This window comes from Podarcis bocagei, assembly GCF_964188305.1.
Source record: "Podarcis bocagei genome assembly, chromosome: 4".
NCBI classification, from domain to species: Eukaryota; Metazoa; Chordata; class Lepidosauria; order Squamata; family Lacertidae; genus Podarcis; species Podarcis bocagei.
In genome coordinates this window covers 28,700,328-28,726,157 of record NC_138128.1, presented here as the reverse complement: position 1 = coordinate 28,726,157, position 25,830 = coordinate 28,700,328, and the positions used below count along the sequence as shown (strand labels likewise).

The following is a 25,830-nucleotide window of genomic DNA, read 5'->3' as shown; positions in this document are numbered from 1 at the left end:
TTGTTGAATATATGCTATATGGTAATTTATGGACCTAATAGGTACCTGATGTCTTTGTCCATGGAGTTTTCTTGGCAGGGATACTGGAGTGGCTTGCCGGCTCCTGCTCCATGTGGATCACGTTTGGTCAAAACTCTCCACTATGACCTGTCTATCTTGGGTGGCCCTGCACGGCATAGCTCATAGCTTCTCTGAGTTATTCAAGCCCCTTCACCACATCAAACCTATCCATTTTAAAGGAAATCAGCCCTGAGTACTCACTGGAAGGACAGATCGTGAAGCTGAGGCTCCAATACTTTGGCCACCTCATGAGAAGAGAAGACTCCCTGGAAAAGACCCTGATGTTGGGAAAGATTGAGGGCACAAGGAGAAGGGGACGACAGAGGACGAGATGGTTGGACAGTGTTCTCGAAGCTACGAACATGAGTTTGACCAAACTGCAGGAGGCAGTGGAAGACAGGAGTGCCTGGCGTGCTCTGGACCATGGGGTCACGAAGAGTTGGACACGACTAAACAACTAAACAACAACAATAGGTATCTAAAGCCATTTGTACATAACAGATAGGAGCCTACACAACACAAAACACTGTTGCTGTATGTAGGTTTTATTTTATTTGTTTTTTATCTTATATGTTGGAAATGTACATCCAGTGTTTTCCCCCCTTTAATTTTGGGGGGTTGCCCAAGAGAGTGGGCCTGAAGCTATAGCTTGTTAGCTTATACATAAATCCAGCACTGCCTGTAGGGTTGCTTTGTCTGCTGGCCAGATGTACTAACTGTTGGTAGGCAACCATTCTGATGGTTCTTAAACCAGACTTGGAACAGCAGCCCTTCAACAGAGGATGCCTTCACACAGAGGTCTGTCCTCTGTGAAGTGGGACACATGGCCACCCTAGCCTGGTGGGAGGTAATTTAAGCAAGAACAGGGCTACCAATGGATCTTGCAGCTCAGGTCTCAGTACACAGGAATAGGCCATCACATGCACTTCACAATATAAGAGGTGAAATGGAGCTATGTTCCTGCACACTCTTCTAATCTAAAATTGAAAATCTATCATGAAACAGGAGAAAAGGAAAATATTTCTGTGAATTCAATCCAATTCAAGCTGCTCTGTTCCATCATGTATGAAATACATTCTTCATGCAAATTTCCCCAAATAGTCTACAGCAGAGCAACTTATCTCCCCCCCCCCAATTCTTTAGCATTCAGTAGAAAACTGTCCATAGCACAAAGTAATTTACCAAACCTGGAATGAATACCAAAGTTTATAGCAGAAAGCATGTTCAGAATTTAGTGAGTGAAGAATGAAGCATTTAAGTCTAAACTTTCTTTTGAGGGCTTTGTAGCCTTAAGAGAAGTAGGGGAGAAATCCTTTTCCTCCCACAAGAAATGCTATATACCAGACACAGCTTTCTCTGAGAATCCTGCCTGTAGGAAAAGTTGGAGCTTCTGGATATTAATAAAATGAAGGAGATATTTGTCCTTTGGTGTGAAGCATATATATTAACAGATTACGTTCTTCACTTTCCAAAAGTTTTTTTTTTAAAAAAAAGAAATAAAAAGATTAACACTCCAGTGTTAAAAACGAAATCAAAGACTAGAGAGCACCTTTTCCTACTAGAGATTCTTGAGCCATTTGAATCTCTGAAACAGAATTTTATCTGTCTGTCAGATTGTGTCTATATGTACATAAGCAAGTACAATATAAATTACATCAGCAAAATAAAGTCTGCATGATATAATGGACAAACTAAAAGCCACTTCAAAGCAGGACTGTAGCAATATTGCCTAGAGAATGATGCTTGTTATCCCAATACCTACTTGGTATGAAATCAATTTTAAGAAATAAATACATTTGATACCAAACTCTTCCAATTTGGCTGTGACACGCTGGGAGTTCTGTACTGTGGTTTTTTGGGTTTTGTTTTTGTTTTGGACAAGATGGGAGAACGTGGCAGAAGGAGGAGTACAGAGGGCAAAAAACCCAGTGGATGCGAGGGATTAACATCGCCTCCATTCACTGCTTCTCTTCTTAAAATGGCAGCTTCACTCCACCCCTGTTTTGTACATTTGACAAGAATCACAGAAGGGGGTGCTCATATATTTTTTTTAAAAAAAAAATTACGGAAAGAGTTTCCATAAGTAACAAAAGTACATTCAGTGTCTCTGTTTTTAAATCGTAGAATTCTTCATGCAAATCAATTACTGTAAGTTTGAGACATTTTTTGTTGTAGGCAATGTGAGGTTGAAGGGGAAAGGGAGGGGAGGGGGAGAGAGGAGAAAGGGGAGAGAAAATTAGGAGAGGGGAAGGGGCGGGAGAGAGACATTGAACTTTCATTCTTTGCATAGTATATGGGTGGAGATTTTTGCCAGTGTCACGTGGATAGGTGTCTATTTTGTTGCTAAGCGTGTAATTTACTGTATTTTTGGTTTCTATGGAAGCCGCCCAGAGTGGCTGGGGAGGCCCAGCCAGATGGGTGGGGTATAAATAATAAATTATATTATTATTATTATTATTGTGCCATGAAGAAAAGAAAAAATGACAAGTGTTATTTTTTAAAAAATAAAGCAACACATATTTCCTTAACTCTTGTACACACAAACACATACTTAAAAGTAAAAAACAACAACTGACAACTAGTCTTTGGGCACACTCATTCTAGAGTGCAGTTTTACCTACTGTGTAAAGCTATTAACCCACCCTAGATTCAGTCACCTACATTTAATTTTTTTAACTGTTTGTCCACTTTGAAAACAACACAGGAGTATTGCATTCAAAATAACCAGCATTGTCTGTACTATATATTATTCTGATAGCCTCGTTGCCTTCACAAATGTTAGTTCCACTTCTACTGTTCTATAATAAATGGTTGCAGCTGTTGCCATGGCAATTCATTTTTTAAGTGTCAAAGTGAAGACATGAAAAGCAGCTGCTATCGCAAGAGCACCACATAAATCCAGATGTGGATTGTCTTCTCATTTCTAGCAGTGATGACACAACAAATCCCTGATTTGGCCTCTGTATAATGCGACTGGATATTCTGATCCAAACTTCAAATCAAAAATCAAAGCAGTGAGGAAAGCTTTCAAGCTCCTTTTATTTTCTTTTTATTTATCAAATAAAATACCCTATAGGAACTATAGGAAGCCTGCATAATTTACTCTGGGGTAATTATGTGGGTACAACTTACCCCTATTCCAAATTCCATTCAGGAGCAGAACTACTGCCAGCCTTTGGAATAGAGTTTGACTCACACCAAATTTCTTGTCAGTGTATGTTTCACTGGGTTGCTAGGTCAGGTGACTAAACTGAAAGGGGTTTGCAATTGATTTAAGTCTGCCCCTGCTCTCTTCTGCCCCCAGGACATCCCTATTTGGTGACTTACCCCAGCCTTGGCTCAGACAGCTTCAGCTGAGCCCTGTCTGAGCTGGCATGGAGGACTTATGCCAATGTATCTCTGGCTGAGCCAAGATGAAGGATTAGCACTGGCATAGCCCAGGTTCAGCCAGAGATGTGCCTCTTCCAAACTTCCAAACTCCATACATAGAATCATAGAATCATAGAGTTGGAAGAGACCACAAGGGCCATCGAGTCCAACCCCCAAAGCCTACGGCACCCGGTATTCCCAGGCGGTCTCCCATCCAAGTACTAACCAGGCCTGACGCTGCTTAGCTTCTGAGATCAGACGAGATCGGGCGTGTTCAGGGTAGTATGGCCGTAGACTATCCTGACAGAGCTTGGGTTTGAACTGTTCCTTAAAGAACTGATGCCAGGGATATAGGATGTTGGGGCACAAACTTGCAAGAATTAGAACACTGTACTTGGGGTAGCCAGGTTTCAGTTTTGTCTGTGACTTGTGAAACCACGGGTTTTCTTCAATTCTGTAAAACTCACAAACTTCTATTGCATCTACTGTTGATTTTTAAGCATTCTAGGCACGAAAACAGTATTTTGACTTTAATTCACCCTAGATTATTAGGAGTCGAAGGTCTTGCTATGTGTCATTTGGAAAGTAAATCTCCTAGGCTTGCAATGAAAGTTTTCAATTTAACCTTTGGTCTTTAAGCCATGCAGCGCTAATGATCACCATGCAGATAACACACAGGCAGGCTTCTGACTATTTTTTAGGCTTATGATTTCAACGAAGTACAAAGGCAGATCCCTAATCTGATGTTTATTTCCTTTCAATGTGTTTTCTTCAATACCTGCTTTTAAAAGGAAAACCAGAAAACATTCCTAGGAAGCTCATTCCTTAGCTTTGTACTTGAAAGGAATGAAAACATTGTTATCTCTTCATTCTGGATTCTGATCAGTTCAGGAACACACAAATGACATACCTGTAAACCTAAAGTATCCAGACCAAAAACTGCAAAACAACATGAATCCATGCACAGAAGTTCTACGACCTTCATCAACATCATCAGCATCATTGTCATCATAATAATGCAGTAACAATCACTTGACATTACTCGGGAAGAATAGAAATAATATACACTATCTTACTAAGCCTTTCCATTACAGTGGTACCTCTGGTTACATACTTCATTCATTCCGGAGGTCCGTACTTAACCTGAAACTGTTCTTAACCTGAAGCACCACTTTAGCTAATGGGGCCTCCTGCTGCTGCCGCGCCACTGGAGCACGATTTCTGTTCTCATCCTGAAGCAAAGTTCTTAACCTGAAGCACTATTTCTGGGTTAGCGGAGTCTGTAACCTGAAGCGTATGTAACCTGAAGCGTATGTAACCCGAGGTACCACTGTAGTCCTCTTCCTGTGCGCCAATATCTTCCCCTCCAAACCAGTTACTGGTTTCTCCTAAACCCTCCAGAGTAGACTTGGTGGGTGAGCAGGTGGGCATGCAGAGAAAGGGAAAGGAAGTGCCACAGTATAGTAAAAAATTCTTGCACTATTTGTTGCATGCCACCCGCTGCAACAAAGGAGATCTAGACTGTATAACCAGTTGGTGAAGCTGAAAATATTTTATTTATGACACCTTCAACTAGCCACAATCTTTCCCACTGTGCCCAGCAAGAGCTCATACTGAACATTTCCCTGGCCCCTCTTTCTTTTTGACTGTGCTAGTGGGTGATCTGTAGAACAATGTGAAAGATAAACTCCTTCGCAGGACTCGCTTGCTGATGAGCTGCTTAAACTGAGATTCAGAATGAAAATGTCATATGTGTGACAATGACACTATTTTGTGTGTGTGTGTGTGATCAGAGCAACAAGAGGGGTTGCCTCCGACAGCAGAATTCTGGATAGATTCAGAGGATGGAGGTGAAGTGGGCCCCACTTACGAGTTTGAAGTCAAAGATCATGGATGAAACAAGCTTTGAACACTTGAACACCCCGCCTCTTGCTATTAGAGATGCACCTCATCTAATCAACTCAAGATGACAATATAATACGCGTTTCTCCTTGTTTTGATATAAAGCTCCCCCCACATCCTAACTCCAAGTAAAATGTCACGGGGGCATATTTTTCAGAATATTGAAAAGAAAGAATGTTTGTGGAAGTCAAGCACTCCTAAGTTCACAGACAAGTGTAGCATCATTTATGCTAATTTTGAACACTGCACTTCAGAGAGGATTGCCATTGGTGGGAGAAGAATGAATCGTAACAGAAAGCTTGCTCTGTCCCTGTGCTAGTGTATTCATTCAAGAAGACTGACAAACCTTTATGAGTATTTACTTCCAGAAGCAGGTCTTTGGTAAAGAGCTCACTGGAGAGGACTAATTAAACATGACTGAAGAACACTTCAAGGTCCTGTGGACCTGTGTGAACAATGCTAAACAGAATTAAACTCCACACACAATTATCTTGTTCTTGGAAAAGCTGCTATATTCACTGGAGAAAGATTATTTGGAAAAGCAAAACAAAATCTGGAAAGGCTTAAAAACAGGAGAGGAAAATGAGAGGGGGTGGAGATCTTCTCCCCAAACAATCTGAGCTAAAGCAGTGTGTACTTTAGTTCTGAAGTGTTCCCAGTAGAAATCTCTGAAATGAGGCATCTTTGATGTCAACACGGTCACGTGTGCTAAATAATTGACTTTTGGAAGTGATTTGCAAGCCTCGCAAAGCAGTGCTCCTAATTTTGAGCTAGCAAATTCATATTTTTCAGTGTTATCAATCTATTTTTGGATAAGTGGATGGAAATACCTGTGCACTGGTATGATTTGATAGGACATGACAACTGCAGGCATTCCCAGATGATTTGAGCTAAGTTACAGTTTCATACATCCCTGAGGGCAAACTCTATGACAGAACTCTCTGAAATCCATTCGGGTTTAACAGGCAAGCAAACCAGCAACACAGGGCTATGCATTTACATGTTATTTAGATATATAATCTGATGTATTCAGAAGGTTCGATATCCTAAGCAATTGTGTAATGAGAGATTAGGAGTGAATATAAGGTATCCGGTAACAATCTAATTAAAATGGCTGAAGCATAACAAATGAAACAACCATAAACCTAATACAATATTGTCCCTCAAAGCTTCTGAGAAAAATAAAACCGGCAAATAGAATCATAGAATAGAATCATAGAATCATAGAGTTGGAAGAGACCACAAGGGCCATCGAGTCCAACCCCCTGCCAAGCAGGAAATGAAATACAGCGGTTTAGTTTGCATATCACAAAAATGTATGCTATTGCTTATATTTGATAATGGCAATGAGGAAGTGGTTTCCAAATCAACGAATTGAGATGCTTAGCTGTTCTGGATAGGGCTGCACTCCTTCTGAAGGACCAGGTACATAGTCTGGGGGGTAATGCTAGATTGATCATTGTCATGAGAGTTCCAAGTGACCATTATGGCATGGAGTGCTAATTACCAATTTTGGTTGGTATGACAGCTGCACCAATTCCTGAACTGGCATAGACTGAGGTCCATGAATTGGTAGCCTCACATCTGTATTACTGTAACACACTCTTTGTGCTGCTGACCTCTCCCAGCAGCTACAGTCACAGCAGTGAATGGCGCATCTGGCCATGCACATATTATACTGGCACTTAGGAATCTGCATTAGTTACCTATGTATCTGTCCAAGAATGTCAATTGCATTCTTCAATATTTCTTATAGACATAAGAGAAACAGGTGTTCTCTTCCCATCCCTTCCCATTCCCCATTTGGATTGTGTTGGGCAGGCATTATATGTTCCCCGAAGCAGGTGGTAAAGGAACACACTAAGAAGTCATTAGTAATTGCTACCAGTGTCTGTAAACAGGGATGGGAACATGAACCTTCAGTTGTGCAGGCCTAACCTAGAGACTAACTCATATGCAAGGCTAGGGCATGGATAATGTGAGATGCTGGGTTTGCTTATTCTTTCTTATAAAACATACCTTATATGTTTGATTCACAGACTCATGCAATTGGAAGGGACCCCAGAGATTATATTATCATGTACATTTTCCTGAGACAGGTCTTCCTTCCATCTAAAAGATTTGTGGGAGGCTACTTCTTACTCTCTTCCACATTTCCAAAATCCACATCTTCCCTAGGTAGTTGATTCCACTGTGGATTTTTTATATTTAGAAAGAATGGATATAGTTAATTGTTCTGAGATGTTTTGAAATATTTATAGCATATCAATATGCCACCCCTCTCTTCTCTTCATTCTGTCTAAGTGTATTTAGGATCAACACACTGTAGAAGAATAGCAACTGACTTTACTGAGAGCAAGCATAATGAGCTCCTCAGTCTTTCTTGCAATGGCTTTCTCTGTACCTATTTGAAGGTCTCCTTTGAATCCTTGTCAGTTTGTTGTCATTTGGCTTGAAATGCAAGAATGAACAGGAGTACCCCAAAACAGAAAGAAAGTTGAGTAGTTCCTGAGACTTTGAGTGCGTCTAGGTATCCTGTTTATCGAGCATTCATCCTGAATCATTTGAGGGAAAGTGAGATGACATTGGCTATTTAATGAGCAGTCATCCCAATTCATTTGATGAGAGGCTGGGTGCATCAAAGCAAGTGTTATACTTCACTTTCCAATGATTTTGTCTGTCACTTTCCACATCACACAAAGGCCAATAGTTGGGGAAGGTGAGTTTCTTGTGCAAGATCTCTCAATCTGCTTTAACTGCAAGGCCTGAATTTGCCAGAATGTGAATAACTGCCATGTCAAAACAGCAACAGTCTGGAAGCACCCTTGGGTGTGACGTTCCTGTTAATAAAACTGGAGAGGTGTGAAAATTCACAGATTAAAAAAAGCAATACAGTGGTACCTCAGGTTAAGTACTTAATTTGTTCCGGAGGTCCGTACTTAACCTGAAACTGTTCTTAACCTGAAGCACCACTTTAGCTAATGGGGCCTCCTGCTGCTGCCGCGCTGCCGGAGCACAATTTCTGTTCTCATCCTGAAGCAAAGTTCATAACCTGAAGCACTATTTCTGGGTTAGCGGATTCTGTAACCTGAAGCGTATATAACCTGAGGTACCACTGTATTGTGATAGTGCAACCTCTTAGTGATGCTATTACAGATGCTTCCTATCCATCTACTACTGATGGAAAGGAAAGTAGTGTCTTCCTTACAGCTTAACACATGCCCTACTGTAACAGAGCTTCATCAATGTGCTTTTCCTGTTAATAGTATTGTTCTAGACATCTGCGTGCAGTATGGACAATTCCCTATTATTATTAGTGGCAGGGTGTGTGTGTATGTTGCTAAATACGTAAAAGACTCTGGACACAAGTCCATGACACAAATTTGCATATGCTAATATATGTGTACAGGTGACACTGCACTTTGTACTATAGCCAGTCAAACTGTATGCAAAGTAAAAAAAAAAAAGTTTTCAAAAAAGAGGGAAGGAGCAGAAGATCTGTGGCCTAGCACAAAAGACATGGGCTTTGGTAACCTGTGGGTCATCTTCTAGCAATGTCCCTGGTTAGTGGATATATTAAGTGCAGGAGCAAACTTTGAAATTGCTGTGAAGAGGTAAAACCATTTCACATTTTTATAAGCAAAGAAAACAAGAAAAGGCAAGGTTTTATGTCTCTTGTTGTTAATCTCAGCGGGTGGTGTTGATGAGTTAGACCCAAACTAGATGTGACATATAGTTGTTTGTATCTTTCTGGACACACTTTGGCAAAACTAAAATCAGCTCTGGGAGGTTCTGAGGGGAAGCAAAGGAACACTGTATTGGTGAGCTGAAGAGAAAGGCTTGCCCCTACACCTACCATTCCTTCGGTTAAATGTACAGTCTCCTAAAACGCTCTCCCTATCCTAAAGCTCTCTCTCTCTGTCTCTCTGTTAGGAAAAAGACACACCTGGCTGCATATCTGGTATAGTTGGAATCTTAGATTCTGTGACCTCATTCTCAAGTTAATGATAAGTAGAACTTGGATTAGTGCAAACAAGTGGGCTCCTGAAGAGCAGGTTGATTATGAAATCCAGATATAGCAGTTCAAAGATAAATGTTACTCCTGTGCTGATTAAAATAAAAAGAGTAGTCACTTTGGTAAATCTTGAGATATTCCATCCAAAGCCAGCTCAGCTCTCATGATTGCAAGGTGAATGGATGTACTTCAACTAGTGGTAAAAAAACATAGAAAGTACAATCCAGGGTCACTGAAAATGTATTATTTTCATATGACAATATGCAGTACTGTCCCACATGCTAAACGTCTGGAAGGAGCGAAAGTATCTCCAACAAAGCAATACATCAGAAATACCAACGTTGTTGCAAAAATCTTGCAATTCTGTTGAAGAAAGGAATGCTACACAATACCAAGGTTTCAAGGGCAGCCATAAACCCTGGATCTTTGGCAGTGCTGAACTGAAATTCAGTACGTCACACAAACAGCAGCTGGATAATATCATGTATTCAAGAACATGACCAAGACTTTTGCAGCAGCCTCTACATATTATTTTCCTTACCAGTTTACACACTCCAGATATTTTCTCTTCCTGACATTTTGCCCATGCCTAACATTTCAGATTATCTTGCCTAACAAAAACAGAGCCAGTGGCATTCCTAAAACATTAAATTTTGATTAATGAAGAACTTAGCCCGTAGAGAACATTTTTAAGCTAAGTAAATGTAGGTTAATTGCTACTGAATTCATTCTAGCCAGCCTTTTGATCATGTAGTTCATACAGTGAATGGTTAAGGCTGGCTAAACTAGCTATAAGCCCCATTGGATTTACTTATGAGTAGGATTGTGTTGTAACAGAGGTATTTTTTTAATGCACTGCTTAGACTTCTCCATCTTTCAAAGTGTCAGAAATTTAGCCTCATATAATCACCATGTTTGGTGCTAGGGGTTCAGACCATAGAGTAAGTTGTTTTGCCAGACTTAAGTAGGTTGCACCCCTCTCCTTGAGTGAGGGAGGGTCAGAAAATTTTCTTTGTCAACTCATTTCCACCATGTGAATCTGAACAGACCAGATGGCTCAAAGCTCAGGCTGTGTGTTTAGAAACATTTTTAACCAAGCTATGTAACTAGGTTTTCCGCCTGAGTTTTTCTTGCTGCTGTATGGAAAAACACATGAATCTGACCTTTGATGCGTTTGTAAGTAAACCTACACTTTAATTTGCTGCATGTTTTGTAATTTTAAATATTTGCTTGGGCTGTCTTACTGGGAGAGTGCTTGCCCCACACCTGAATCTAGGGATCAAGAGAAATTCTTGACTAAACCTAATCATAAACCGATGCAAAAAGTATTTGAACAGTAGAGATTCCAACTGCATTTGGTGATTATGAAAACATTCCAGGTTAATTGTTCCACAATTTAATATATGGAACAATAGTAGAGTATGAGAACATGCCTAATACAAAACAAGGCAACTGTTGAGTGAAAGCCTTTGTTTCACTTGTTTTAATGACATTTTGGGGAAATGAGCTGGGGAGTTTGTCTTATATATAACTGTTTATTTGTAGCTATAATGAAAACACAAAAATTAGACTATTTCTTTTTTTAAAAAACCCTATGAGACTACCTGGCATATTGGATTTCTTTTTTCCCTTTTCTTTTTTAGTACAGGCCTGTACTGCAAATCAAAGAAAGAATCTTCTTCACTATCAGAATTTTCAGGGTGAAAATATCAGAGCAAATACCTGATACCATGTAAGGTATGAGAATAATGAATTAGATGGACTGGTATAAGTCTGAGCCATTTATATTATCTTAAGCAACAGGCTTGTCAAACACAGCAGTGACTTCTTGATAAGTCAGGAAAACAAATAGTCATAATTGTTATCGGATGTCAAGTGTATTTTAAAAATAATAATGGCATACTGTCATTTCTATGAGCTAGAGATAACAGAAATATTTCCTCAGCCTTTACAAAAGTGATTTCTTCTTATCTATTGGGAATTTTACTCCCCAAAGTCTTGCAAATCAGTTATCTTATATAAACTGTCACTTGTCTAGTCTGTGCAGAAATGTCCTCTTTAGGTTTGCAGAGACCACATGCTTACATTATATTTAGTTGGGATCCAAATAATTAGTTCTCCATATATGGAAGGCAACTTTGGACTTGTGTTGCTCAGATAGAAACTCGGATAAACTCTCCTAAGCCACATGGCTTTAATGTGAGTTGAGAAACCTAACTTGGTCATGTAAAAGATAACCATTGCACCCAGCCCTTTGTTTGCTGCACTTAGATTTAACGTACGTGAGGCTGAAGCTCTGGAGCCAAGTGAGGATTCCCAGGTAAGATCCTCCCTCTATTGTGTGGGCAGGTAATCCCTTCCCTACCTGGCCTGGTCTCCTTGGCAACGCTTCCCCCAGGTGGGATTGGACAACTGACTGAGGTAGGCGGAGACCTCCAGGTATCCCACCTGAGGGAAGGCAAACCAAGCCTATGCTGTTGGAGCCGCTCCAGATCTAGGGGCTGCGCGCGTCCACGCAAAGGGTGCCCCCCGTTTTAAGCATGGAGCGGTCATTAATGTGAGTTGAGAAACCCAACTTGGCGATGTAAAAGATAACCATTGCACCCAGCCCTTTGTTTGCTGCACTTAGATTTAACGTAGGTGAGGCTGAAATAGAAAAAAGTTTCTATTTTTCCGAGTGGTTTAATTCTAAGTATGACATAACATAACTGTGCTGGTCCCGTGGGCTAACCAAGAGGCGAGGTCCGAGTCCAGTCCGAGGTCAAAGGTGCAGTATGGAAGCAGTCCGTAAAAGTTGAAGCTGGATGCAGGGCAGGTAGTTGGATGAGGTCAGGAGCTCCGGCAGGTAAGCAGGACAGGGTTCAGGCAGGAACTGACAACCAATGAAGTTGCTCCCGCAACTTGGGACTGGGGCTGACTGGCTTTTATCTGCCCCGAGGCACAGGGCGGCCCCGATCCTCAGGCGACTGGCCTCTCCTGGCCTGGAAGTGAGCACTCCTCCTGCGGGAACTTAGTTCCCTCCACCTCTCTGCCCTGAGCCTCTGCAGCCCAGGAGAGGCTGGAGGGTTACCGGACCCAGAGGCAACTTCAGCTTCCTCTGCCGGGGCTGAGAGTGGAGCACCTGCAGGCAATGGGTCCTCCATCACCTCAGGAGCCAGAGCAGACTCAGCTGATGCCTGCACCTGAGGATCCAGCACAGGTGAGGACCCTTCAGGCTCAAGCCTCAGCCCCGGCTCAGCTGGTTCCGGAGGCGGGGAATCCTGTGCAGGCTGGGATTCCTAAGGTTCAGCATCCGAATCCGAATCCCAGGCCATCACAATAACTCTGTCACAAGTGCCCCTGTCCTTATTCCATGTCTGTGGGAAGGGGGGGGGGGTTATTGTTTTGCTTTTTAAAAATTATTTACTTGTTTTTGTTCTGTATTTTATTCTGTAAACCGTCCTGAGACCTTATGATGAAGGGAGGTATTTAATCTAATAAATAATAGACATAAATAATAATTGGCTGTTGCTTGTAGAGGCAATGCTTTGATTATCAACCTGATTTTTTATGGTTCTCCACAAGGCCCCAGGGCAGGTTTCAGCAATCCGACAATACAACATTAATAACAATTTGAGATAAATTACAGTCACAAGAATAGGGTGGGTCTGAAAAAATGTAGTTCTCATGTGTCAAAGGCTAGGGCAAAGAGGTATGAATCCAGCATATGATTGACACTACAAAAAGGAAGGTGCCGGACATACTTCTGGGGGCAGGGAATCTGTCAGGGAACTGCCATCAGAGCATCAGGTGGTGGAGGGACTTAGGCAGGATGAAAGAGACTCAACTGCTGAAGCAGGGACCAGCAGGGGGAGGAGTGGGTCTCTGAGGGAATGCGAGCAGGAGGGAGGGCTCAGGGAGACTTCCAGCGAGAACAGTGGGGAGGTATCGGAGTCTCCCATAGGGAGACCCATACCTCGCAGGAAACTGTCACGCCGTGAGTCCAGGAGACGCGTTTCCGTTAAGGAACTTCTTTGTTGGAAACGCTTCCGCAGACAGCCACTGTCGGACTCTACTAGTGACTAGAGCAGACATGTCTGAGGAGCTCCGTCACACACGGAGGTTTGTGGGGGCGCACAAACTCTGAGGGAGCACGTTTTCACGCACAAGCAGCTAATCAAACCCTCACAGCAGTCCGACAGTCTTTGTACGCTGCCTGTGCAAGAGAAGGCATCATGAGCGAACCAACCGGAACCGGAGGAGCAGGGGCTGGAGCTGGTCCAAGCTTGGAAGATAGATACCGAGCGTTGGAGGTTCAACTGGCCCTGCAGACGGCGAGGCTGGAGGAGAGAAGGGCTCAGGATGCAGACAAGAAGGGGAGAGCCACTCAATTCCCCAGAAAGGTACCAGGATTGGTGCAGAAATTTGGGGGGGACCCCAAGGACTACCATGCTTTTAGGACAGAGATGCAATATGCCCTTAATGTGCAGTTCGATGAGTTCCCTGATGAGGAATCGCGAGTTGCTTTTGTAATTGGGCATCTTGAGAAAGGGGCTAGAGACTGGGTTCGACCCCTAATGGCAACGCACAATGACATACTAAAGGACACAATGAAGTTCTTTCGTGCAATGGATATCATGTTTTCCAGCGATATTGAGGAAGGGGTGGTGCGCAGACAGCTAATGGCTTGTAAGCAGGGGAGTCGATCTGTCCGTGAATATTGGACTGAGTTTACCATGCTGATTCACAGACTGAGTTGGGATTTATCGGCGGCACCCGTTCAAATGCTATTTGAAGAAGGTCTTTCTTCGGGGGTGAAAGACGAGCTGGCACGGAGCCCCAGGGCGGAGTCTATGGATCAGCTGACCAAATCTGCGCTGACCATAGGAGCGCGGCAGGAGGCAAGAGCCTTGGAGAGGCGGGAAGGGAGAGGGGAACGTTGGAAGGAGTTCCGCATTCCAGACATTCCTGAGCCAGCTTTCCCGCCGGCAGAGCCGATGGAAATCGGAACAGCGCGCGCGCGCGCATTTTCAAAAACCAGCGAGGGAGCTAAGAAGGAGGGAAAGGGCCCCCGGAAATGCTATCTCTGCCAACAGCCAGGCCACTTTGCCAGAGTCTGCCCCCAGAGGAAGGAATGGCAAGGGATGGTGGGAGCTGTTGAGGGGGGAGAAGAAGGGGGAGCGGAGCAGGTAAAAGCCAACGCCTGGTTGCCACAATTGGGGCACTGCAGCCAGGCCAAAGAGCAGTGAAAGTGCCCGTGCCAGAAGCTCCTCGACCTGCTCTAGTGATTGAAGTGTCGCTAGAGCTGCAGAATGGGCACCCCCTAAAAATAAAGGCGCTATTGGACTCAGGCAGCTCCTGCAATTTTATGAGCAAGGAGTTTGCTGCTGAACACCAGATACAGACCATCCCTTTAAGCAACCCCCTGCAGGTGACCACGATTGATGGCAGGGAGTTGTTGGGAGGAGGAGTCCGCTTGCAGACTGTCCCAATGATAATGAGGGTGGCAAGGCACACAGAACTGATAGCGTTTAATGTGGCCACCCTGGGAGGCGCTCCCATTATTTTGGGAATGAGCTGGCTAGCTCTACATGATCCGCTGGTTGGCTGGCATCAAAGAGTGGTGTCCTTTGGTTCAGCACATTGCCTAGAACACTGCAAAGGGGAGAAGGGTTCAGTAGGGGCCCAAGCCACCCTAGCAGGGACTGAAGTAATGGGGAAGGTGAAGGTACCACCACAGTATGCAGATCTCAGCGACGTGTTCAGCGAGAAGGAAGCTGACCAACTACCACCTCATAGACCCTTTGATTGTCAGATCAATTTACTCCCTGGAGCACAGCTTCCCGTGGGCAAGTTGTATGCCATGTCAGACAGGGAAATGCAGGAGTTGCGAGGGTTCATTGACAAGAACCTGAAGAGAGGCTTCATCAGAGAGTCCAAAGCAGCAGGGGGGAGCCCAGTGTTCTTTGTGGACAAAAAAAATGCGGACAAGCCGAGACTTGTATGTGATTTTAGGCGGCTGAATGCAGTGACTGAACCGGTGGCGTTCCCTATGCCCAGAATTGATGATATTTTGACCATGGTGAGGAAGGGAAAGATTTTCACAAAGCTGGATCTAAGGGGGGCGTACAACCTGATACGCATAAGGAAAGGGGATGAATGGAAAACCACCATGTTTACCCCTTTGGGGGCGTTTGAATACCTCGTTATGCCATTTGGATTACAAGCAGGCTCCGCGTGTTTTCAATCTTTTATGAACCACGTGCTGGGCCCTTTGCTCTACAAGAATTGCGTTGCCTTTCTAGATGATGTGTTGGTGTATTCTGAGAATGAGGAGCAACATGTGAGAGACGTCAGAGAAGTGTTGAGCAGACTGCAAGCCAACAGGCTGTGGGTCAAACTGGAGAAGTGTCGGTTCCATACCAAGGAGGTGGAATTCCTGGGGTACCGCCTGTCAGACAAGGGATTGGCCATGGATCCCGGCAAGGTACAGGCAGTGCTGGAATGGAAAACACCCAAAACCAAGAAGGATGTGCAGAGGTTCCTAGGGTTTGGAAACTTTTATCGTAAGTTCATCCGCAACTTCGCCCATCTGACGGCGCCCATCACTGACTGTCTCAGCAGTAAGAAGAAGTTTGTATGGACGGCGGAGGCGGAGCGAGCGTTTGAGGAACTGAAAAGGGCCTTCGCCTCTGAAGAACAACTTCTGCATGTGGATTTACGAAAGAAGCTAAGGGTTGAAACAGACGCATCTGACAGAGCCATAGGGGCGGTGCTTCTTCTGCAGCCGGGGAAGGAGGAGTCGGAGTGGCGTCCGTGTGCCTTCTTCTCGCGGAAGCTGAACAAATCCGAGAGGAACTACACGGTGTACGACCGAGAACTGCTTGCGATTCATGAGGCGTTCCGGAGATGGAGGCATCTGCTAGTTGGTGCACAACATAGAGTGCAAGTGTGCACGGACCATAAAAATCTAGAGTACTGGAGAACGGCGCGAGTGCTCAACCAAAGGCAGTTGAGATGGGCCCAAGAGTTCTCCAAATTTAACTTTGAGATTTGTTATGTGCCAGGCCCAGAGAATGTTAGGGCGGACGCTCTCTCACGCAAACCTGAATATTTGGAGGGGGAGGGAGCACCCGAAGAAACCCATATCATTCCAGAGGACCGCTGGGTGTGTGGGGCGACTTTGGTGGGGCAAAGGGAATTGGTAGAGGGTACGGTGCAGGATGCATACGCCCAGGGTAAACTCAGGGATCTCAGAGGGGAGGAAGACAAACCCGGTGGTTTTGAGGAGAGAAATGGGGCATTGTATTATAAGGGAGCGTTATATATACCTGAAGGGGAATTGAGGGAGAAAGTACTCAAGCAGCTGCACGATAGCCCCACAGCAGGGCACTTTGGGCAACACAAAACCATGTGGCTGGTTACCAGGGAATTTTGGTGGCCCAAGGTCAGGGAAGATGTGCGGGAGTATGTGAGAGGGTGTGAACAATGCCAAAGAGCCAAGGGGGAGAGGCAGGCGCCGGCTGGTTTATTAGAACCACTGCCCACACCTGAGAGACCGTGGGAAGCAGTGGCAATAGATTTCATGACTGATCTGCCAAGGTCTAGAGGGAAAACAGCCATCATGGTTGTAGTAGACCTGTTAACTAAAATGGCCCACTTCATAGCCTGCTCACATGCGGTTACAGCAGAAGAAACCGCCAAATTGTTTGTAGAGAATGTGTTTAGGTTGCATGGCGCCCCCTTGAGGGTGGTTTCAGACCGAGGGAAACAATTTACTTCCAGGTTCTGGAGGAAGCTCATGAGCTTACTGCATGTAGAGGTTAATTTCTCGACGGCCCGTCATCCTGAAACCAACGGGCAGGCGGAAAGAGCAAATGGGGTTCTCCAACAATATTTGAGGTGTTATGTTAATGACAGAGAGAATGATTGGGTGGAGAAGCTGGCGTTGGCAGAATTTGCCTACAACAATGCAGAGAACGTGTCCACGGGGATGAGCCCCTTTTTGGCTAATCACGGGTGCCATCCCAGAGCCTTCCCAGGGGGGGAGGGGGAGAACTGGAGCGTTCCAGCTGCAGAACAGTTCGTGGAAGAAATGGAAGCGATCCATCGCCAGCTCCAACTCAACTTAAACAGGGCTAAGGAGGAATATAAGAGGCAAGCAGACAAAAACAGAAGGGAAGGTGAAAGCATCAGGGTGGGGGACCAGGTGTGGCTGTCAACCCAAGGGTTGCCATTCAAAGGAGGTTGTAAGAAATTAAGACCCAAAAGGCTGGGTCCGTTTGAAGTCATACAGCAGGTCAATCCAGTGGCTTTCAGGCTCCGGTTACCGAACCACATGAAGCTGCACCCAGTTTTTCACAGGTCGTTGCTGTCACCGTATAGAGGAGACAGTGAGGGGAGGGTCACTAGGGGACCAGCAATGGAGGAGAAGGAACACAGCTACCATGTAGCGGAGATCCTCGATTCCAGGTGGAAGGGAGATCAAGTAGAGTATTTGGTAATGTGGGAAGGGGAACCGGAGTCGGAAAACACCTGGGTTAGGGCAGAGGATGTCAATGACGAGGTTTTAATAGAGACTTTTCATCAGAGGTTCCCACGTAAACCTCAGCCTGTAGCGAGGTTCCGAAGGGAATACTTTGCCACCACCGACGAGGAAGAGGAGTTGGAGGGGTTCCCAGATTCTGAAGAGCAGGAGGATTCAGCTGGCCAGGACGACGATCGATGGAGAGAATTGTTCGAGACGTCAGAAGATGAGGAAGATTCGTTTCGGGGTTTTAGCCCTTCACCTCCCAGGGGGGAGGAATTGGGAGGGGGTGAGGGGGGCCCTGGAGGGGAGGTGGATGTCAGGGAACTGCCATCAGAGCATCAGGTGGTGGAGGGACTTAGGCAGGATGAAAGAGACTCAACTGCTGAAGCAGGGACCAGCAGGGGGAGGAGTGGGTCTCTGAGGGAATGCGAGCAGGAGGGAGGGCTCAGGGAGACTTCCAGCGAGAACAGTGGGGAGGTATCGGAGTCTCCCATAGGGAGACCCATACCTCGCAGGAAACTGTCACGCCGTGAGTCCAGGAGACGCGTTTCCGTTAAGGAACTTCTTTGTTGGAAACGCTTCCGCAGACAGCCACTGTCGGACTCTACTAGTGACTAGAGCAGACATGTCTGAGGAGCTCCGTCACACACGGAGGTTTGTGGGGGCGCACAAACTCTGAGGGAGCACGTTTTCACGCACAAGCAGCTAATCAAACCCTCACAGAATCCCACAACTTAGGGGTCACCAAAGAGAGTTCCATCTCCTGGGCCTCCAGCTCCCAAACTTTTGAGGAACACCTCTGCTGGTCTTAACACTTGAGAGGGCCTATAGGGAAGGTAGTGGTCTTTCTTATTTTGGGGTGCTGCAGTAATTTATGGTTTTAAACACTAATGTGAGGACCTTGAATTGGGCCTGGGGAAAAAATGGCAACCAGCACAGCTGTTTTAAAATAAAGTTATGAGAGTTCTAAATGGAAGCCCAGAGAGCAATCTAGCTGCTGAATTTCGTTAAGGCTTTTAAGAACAGTTTATTAAGACTTTCTGTGTCAAGGAAAAACATTTTCTAGCTGCTTCATAGTGTACCAGTTTAAGTCTCCAAGTTGCCTTCAAGGGCCTCCCCAAGCCATTGCAATAATTGGTTCTGAAAATGACCAGAGTATGGAATACCATTGCCAAGTAAACTATGACCAAAAAAGGCAGTAGTTGGTGAAGCACTCATAGCTGGAAACTGATACTCCAATCCTCCAATGACTTTGTAGTTGTTGTTGTTGTTGTTGTAATCAGTGCTTCTTGAGGTGGTATGCGCCTGTACACCATACTGCCACCTCTTCCCCTGCATTACAGATTCACACGGCCCTCTTACAATTGCCAAAACGCCTTCCAGGAAGGTACCTGATGATCATAAAAAAGCTTGGACCAGAGCAGAGGTGCTTTGGTGCAACCCTTTTATGATTCTCAGGCAAGCTCCTGGAAGATGCTTTGCCAAACTGCTTCTGGGAGACTGTGCCTACCGCTGCGGGAAATGGCGGAGGTGGTAGGCAAAGGTGCAATGGGGGAGTGAGTGGATGGGTGGGCAGGAAAGCGGCAGCGGTTGGATGGTGGTGGGGTGCTTGTGAGCAGGTAAAGGTGTGGGGGGATGGGAGGGCATGGGGAGTACAGGCACCATCCCCCTTAGAAATAAAGCACTGACGATTATAGCCATTATGGATTGTAGCCATCAATAGCCTTTTCCTGCATAAATTTGACCAGTTCTAGTTACAGGTAGATTGCTGTGTTGGTCTGTCGTAGTCGAAACAAAATAAAATAAATGACAGTTCTCTTTCTCAAGCTCTGGGAGGAAGACCTTTCATTGCCTACAGACAGCCACCCAATCTTAAACAACTCCTCACCCACAATAATACAACAACCAGACTTAACATGGACACTGGTACCAGAGCCTGCGATAAACCCAGATGCCTACTTTGCTGCCACATACACCTGGACAACAACATTACTGGCCCCAACAAGATCAAACATACCATCACAGGGCTATTTAATTGCTCATCTTCTAACACTGTGTATGCCATCAAATGCCAACAGTGACCTTCAGCTCTCTATATTGGACAAACAGGCCAAACGCTACGCCAAAGGATAAATGGACATAAATCTGATATCAGGAATCACAAGACAGAGAAACCAGTAGGAGAACACTTCAGTTTCCCAGGACATTCTATATAAGATCTCAAAGTAGCTGTCTTATTACCAAAGAATTTCAGAAATAGACTTTAAAGAGAAGTTGCTGAATTGCAACTTATTACCAAACTTGAGACCTGGTCTGAATAGAGACATTGGATTCTTATCTTATACATCTTATCTTATCTTATCTTATCTTATACATGATAAAGCTACTTTTAGCCATCTCACCCCTTGCTTTTTCCTGTAAGACCAATTGCAGTCATTAACAGTCAACAGGTTTACCACACCTATCAGCCAATCACCCATTCCCACCACCCTTCTGAGTAATACCCCTCCCCACCCTCTCACTATATATAAGAGTCTGGTGACTTCTGCTTCAGTGTATCTGAAGAAGTGTGCATGCACACGAAAACTCATATGAATAACTAACTTAGTTGGTCTCTAAGGTGCTACTGGAAGGAATTATTATTATTATTTATTTAGTTTGTTTTGTTTTGACCAGTTCTGTTTTAAGGCCATCCAGACTGGCAGCCATCACTGCCTCCTGTAGGAATGAGTTGCATAGTTTAACCGTATGCCATGGGTTTATCTGTCCCGAATCTTCCAATATCCAGTTTCATTGAATGCCCAAGAATTCTAGTATTATGAGAGAAGCTTTAAGGCCTCCTAGCCCCAGTGCTTTTTTTCCTGGGGGTACGCGGGGGTACACATACCCCTAAACATCTTGTGAATCTAAGTTTGGCCCCATTGAGGGCAGTATTTCAATATGAGTAGGAAAATGAGAGCACCCCTAATTTTTTTTTTTTTAGAAAAAAGCACTGCCTAGCCCTACCCCTAACCAACATGTGATTTTTGTGCAACAGCTGTATGCACGTAGCATAGGATCTCTGTGCAAAGACTGAATGGGTAGAGGGCAGGGGTGGAGTGGGCAGCTGTAATCCCAATTCCACTCCCAACCCCATTGCATTGATTTTTTTTTAACAAGAATGAAATTAAACTGTAGAAACCATACTGAAATTGCAACAGTTGTTTTCATCATAGACCAATAGCTGTGTCCTCACTTGGAGATCTGCATGGGAGGGCAATCCTCACCAATCGTGAGGTGAATACAGCACACAATATCATTGGCTGTCCCTTAAATCTGCTAGATGACATCTCAAGGGATCCTTGCCTTAGGAGAGTGAGAAAAATTATCAGGGATGACTCATACCCCGGCCATCACCTCTTTAATCTTCTACCCTCGGGCAGGAGATATAGAAGTATAATCAGCCATACCAACAGGCTAAAAAATAGCTTCTATCCGTGGGCTGTTAGGCTGTTGAACAAAAAATAACATAGCAAAATTGACTTGTGAGGTGGTGTGTTGTTTGATAAGAGATTGAGTGTTTGGGGGAAGAGGCTTGCTTAATTTCATTGTACACAGGTTGTACAATGACAATAAAGGTATTATTATTATTATTATTATTATTATTATTATTATTATTATTCCTGCTTCTGCAGGATCACTGTGGGGCTTCAGAGCCCTCTGTCAATGAAGGATCTCTGGTGACATATTTTTCAAGTCAAAACAGACTTTCCATTGAAGGGCACTGGATTCAGCTGGCTAGCCTGTGTGCAGAGATCTTTCCTTATATCTTGTGATTACAGAACTTGATTATAATTTCTCTAGATCATTCTTTGCTCCAGGAGGTGAGAGTAGGAAATCTGAGGGTCCATTCAATATCCATATCAGTCAGCTGTAGCTCAGGGCTCCATTCTGCTATCCAGCCCCTCTCAGAACTCAGTCACATTTGTGCCCTCTATCTCCTTCAAGACCTTTCACATGCAGGCTCAACCCGCACACATTTATTTCTCAAATCCTTCTCCCATCTATCGGTTAAAAGAGATAGTATAAAACCTGCATCTACTACTGCTGCTGCTTCATTTATTTTGGAAGATACTTCATCTAAATATTTTCTAAGTGAGGGCAGAGGATATAGCTATCCATTCCATTTCCATTTCTTTCTTTAAAGAAGAGAAATCTCCCTGTCTTTATGGGTTTGGTCCCATAATACTAGGCATGCCTTCTTATTCTTCCAGGCCCATATCATCATTGTGCATCAACATTCATTTTTAGCCTTCTGTTGTTGTTGTTGTTGTTGTTGTTGTTGTTGTTGTTGTTGTTGTGTGTGTGTGTGTGTGTGTGTGTGTGTATGAACGAACATTCTTGCTTCACATTGCAGCAAGGCTGGTATTAGGGTGGATTTTTTTAAGGGTTGGAATTAAGCCATCATGTTAGGTTCCTGTGCACAATCTGTGCTGAATTAAATCTTTCAATCATGGTTCCCCTGTGAGCATATGAAGTCTGTTTTGAACATTACAATGATGTAAACGAACAGCAATGCAAGGCACTTGAGGCATTGGTGTGATGCCTGAAGCTGTTCTTAGTGGCCATTTTGGTGTCTGTTTTCATGATTTGGTTGCACGTGAGTGGAAATGAGCTGGGCAATTTTTTTCTGGTTTTTATTTTGAGTCACAGGCTGTTTGAGACAGAATAAGAAGAGTACTAGCATATTCCTTTTGACGCTAGCTTAGGAGGAGTGTCCTCTTTCTCAAACAAGAGGAAATGCTGCTTCTTAGATTGTATCTCTGCTGCAGTGAGGTTCCAGGTTTTTTTTAACTCACCAGGCTCTTTATTTGTGGAACCTCAGACTGCACCATCTAAAAACAAAGAAAATGACCTCTTCCCACCCCCAGCTACTGCTTTAGTCATATGCAAATTTATGCAGATTAAATAAATTAAAACATGATTTTCATCATTACTTAATTCCTTAATTAGGAAATTCCTTAATTAGAAAATTCTTAATTATGAGGTTTATAGCCAGTGGTATTCCTACTCAGAGCAGATGCACTGAAATCAATGGAAATGATTAACTTGGGTACATTGATGTTAATGGGTCTACTCTGAGTACAACTTAGTTGAACGCTGCACAACTTTAAGGTTTCATGTTGGGTTTTGCTGTCTAAATGTACTGATTGTGACAACTTGGTGCACCAGGGTAGCTTTTCCTTCAATATACATTGTATAAACTGTGTCTTGTGTTGATAGGGAATATTGCCCCATGCCTAATGCTGCTGTCTTCCCCCCCCCCCCGAACAGTCAGTGATAACCATTTTGTGTGTGTCCAATTGATGTGCGACTGCTGTCATGCAGGTCCTTTTGGACCCGGAAGGGGGCAGAACAGGGACGGAACAGGGGGCAGGGAGGAACGGGGAGGCAGACCTTTGCGCACTCTGCTAATGGGGGGGGGGCAGGAACAGAACCCCCATGCCAAATGGTCACTGCCTGTATTTATTGTTAATGTGCTGCCAAGTCTTCCTGTGACTGTTGTGAAAGTGTTTGTGTGTGCGTGTATATTTTCATTGTTACCCTCTATTTCTTCACCTTCATATCATCTTTCAAAATGTTCATACAGTTGTCTGAAATGTATTTGGGATGAAATTAGAGTCCCAGTGAAATCACCAGAAGCTTTATAAAGTATCATAGGTATTCTTCATAATTCTTGCCCCAGAAAATAATTCACATTTTGCAGTAAGGAGAGAAGGGAGAGGGGCTTTGGCTAGTAAACTGCTTTGTTCTAAGGTGAACCTCTATTGAGCTAATATTGTTTAGAGAGGAACAGGTAATAAACATAGCGAAATGCTGTTTGTACTTATGAACCAGCAATGTATTTGCTATACCTGATCCCACCTATTTACAAAATTGCATTGACAAATTCCTTTTGAACTGCACACCTTGCAGTTACAGTCCAAATCATTGTGGCTGGTGGTCCCTAGATCCACCTCTGCAGCGAGAGCAAACTACCAAATAAACAACTGTTCATCAATAATATCAACATTGTAACATTTCAAATTTATTCCGAACCAGACACAATCAATCACAAAAACCAACACAATGCCAATCAATATTTTGATCTAAATACAGTGCGTAAGATGGAGTCAGATCTCCTAATATCTGCTCAGAGTTCGACAAGTAATACCATTCACAGGCTTGTTAATGACATGCTTATTTTATCTATTGCTTATTTAATCTATTGACATGCTTATTTAATCTATTGGTAGCCATGTGCCTTTTGGACAGAAACTGTATAATTGGGATATATTTAAACCTAGAGAACAAAACCATTTTTAAAGGAAATATACTATAATGATTGGTATTAATTGGTATTAGAATGCTAGGTTTCTATGAATCTGTGTAAATGCTTTTAACATGCCCACAGTGTTCAACATGCCCACAGTGTGTTGTTTATAAAAGAGATTTCTGCCACATCCTGCCTTACTTTGTTGTTTTTAATAGACATACAACAGAAACAAGTTGAGATATTATCAATCTTCTTTCTTCCTTTTGCCAATTAGTACCTAACTGACAAATACTTCTATAGCAACCAATATTACTCCTACATAAATATTAAAAATTCACAGATTCTTCTAAATAGGGGAAAAATTGTATTGGGTTGTATCCACATTCATGAGAGTATAAGTTCATCCTCACAACTGTTGAATTCCCTAAACCATCTCCTGAAGGTTAGGGGATCTTAAGAAAAGACCTGGAACATGGTGTGAGGGTTAGCAACTTACAACTCGCCATTTGGATATGATAAGACCTAACACCAAAAATATTTAAAGCCGAAATTCAACTAAAAACAATATCTGACCATAATGCAGCGTTTGTTTGCCTGAAGGGGTAATAGAAAAAATCAATAAGATGGAGACTAAATGAAACACTATTAAACGATGAAAAAACAGTAGATAAAGCATTAAGGGAATTTTTTGAAACAAAGGAACAGACTCCAAAATTGTCTGGGATGCCAGCAAAGCAGTCCCTAGAGGATTTTTTTTTATAAAAGAAAACTCAATTCATAGAAACCAAAAAGAAAAAAGCAGCAAAAAATCAGAAAAAATGAAAAAGAATTATATAAAAAGCTGGATAATGCAGAACTTAAAAGAAATATTAAACTACTCCAATCTCAGTATTCTATGATAATAAATGAAGAAACTGAACAGCTCGCAAAATTACTATTTAAAGGGGCATAATAGTGCTTTAAACGTATGGAGTTAATGTGGCCTTGGACTGCACACATAGTATAGCTTTAAAGCATATTCTAAGTATATTCTTTCCCTCAAAGAATTCTGGGCATTGTTGTTTATCCCCCACAGAGTTCCTTTTCTCAGTAACTCAGTGCCCAAAATTCCTTGACGGGCCAAATGGTTATATGTGATCCTGCTTTTCAATACTGTTTTACACCTGCAAACATTTGGGACTTCATTTCCAATCAGTGCATGTCTGATAACTCCCTAACTTTTTATTCATCGTTGTCCTGCTTTTGTTGCGCTACAGTGCAATAGATGACCATAGTGAAATAACACTGGGGCAGCATCTCAGAATAACTACTGAAACGGTCTGCCACCATTAACACACTATTAGCATGTCAGTGTCATGCAGCTGAATACCCTCTGGAAAAGGCACCTGTAATGATGGCCTCCATTTGTAAGTTAATAATCAACATTTTCACTTTACAAAAGATCCAAGCATTTGCACTTACTGTGTGAGAACTATAGCCACAGCATCATTTAGGACACTTTCACCAAAGAGGAGGGTGTAGAGATCTGTATCAACATGAAGCTCATGGAAAATAGCCAGGACTGTCACTAGAAGGAATAACAGAAAGAACTTGTCATGTTCAGAGATCTGCCATATCCAATGTCTCTCATCCGGGCAAATCTTGGGTTAGGTTTTAGTCTTAGGCTGCAAACCCAACCCC

At 43.5% G+C, this 25,830-nt stretch overlaps 1 protein-coding gene and 1 long non-coding RNA gene across 2 annotated transcripts in view; both read right to left on the bottom strand.

Moving 5' to 3' along the window:
* SLC9A9 (solute carrier family 9 member A9) overlaps positions 1-25,830 on the bottom strand; it is a 277,743-nt gene that overhangs the window by 182,120 nt on the left and 69,793 nt on the right. The window contains exon 6 of the mRNA XM_081190736.1: positions 25,612-25,717. Coding sequence (XP_081046862.1) covers positions 25,612-25,717 — 106 coding nt within the window. The remainder of the gene's footprint in view (positions 1-25,611; positions 25,718-25,830) is intronic.
* Positions 23,901-24,773, bottom strand: LOC308585251. Its single transcript, XR_014007197.1, has 2 exons — positions 24,108-24,773; positions 23,901-24,073 (listed from the first exon to the last, which is right to left on the bottom strand). It is a non-coding gene; the product is annotated as an uncharacterized lncRNA (long non-coding RNA).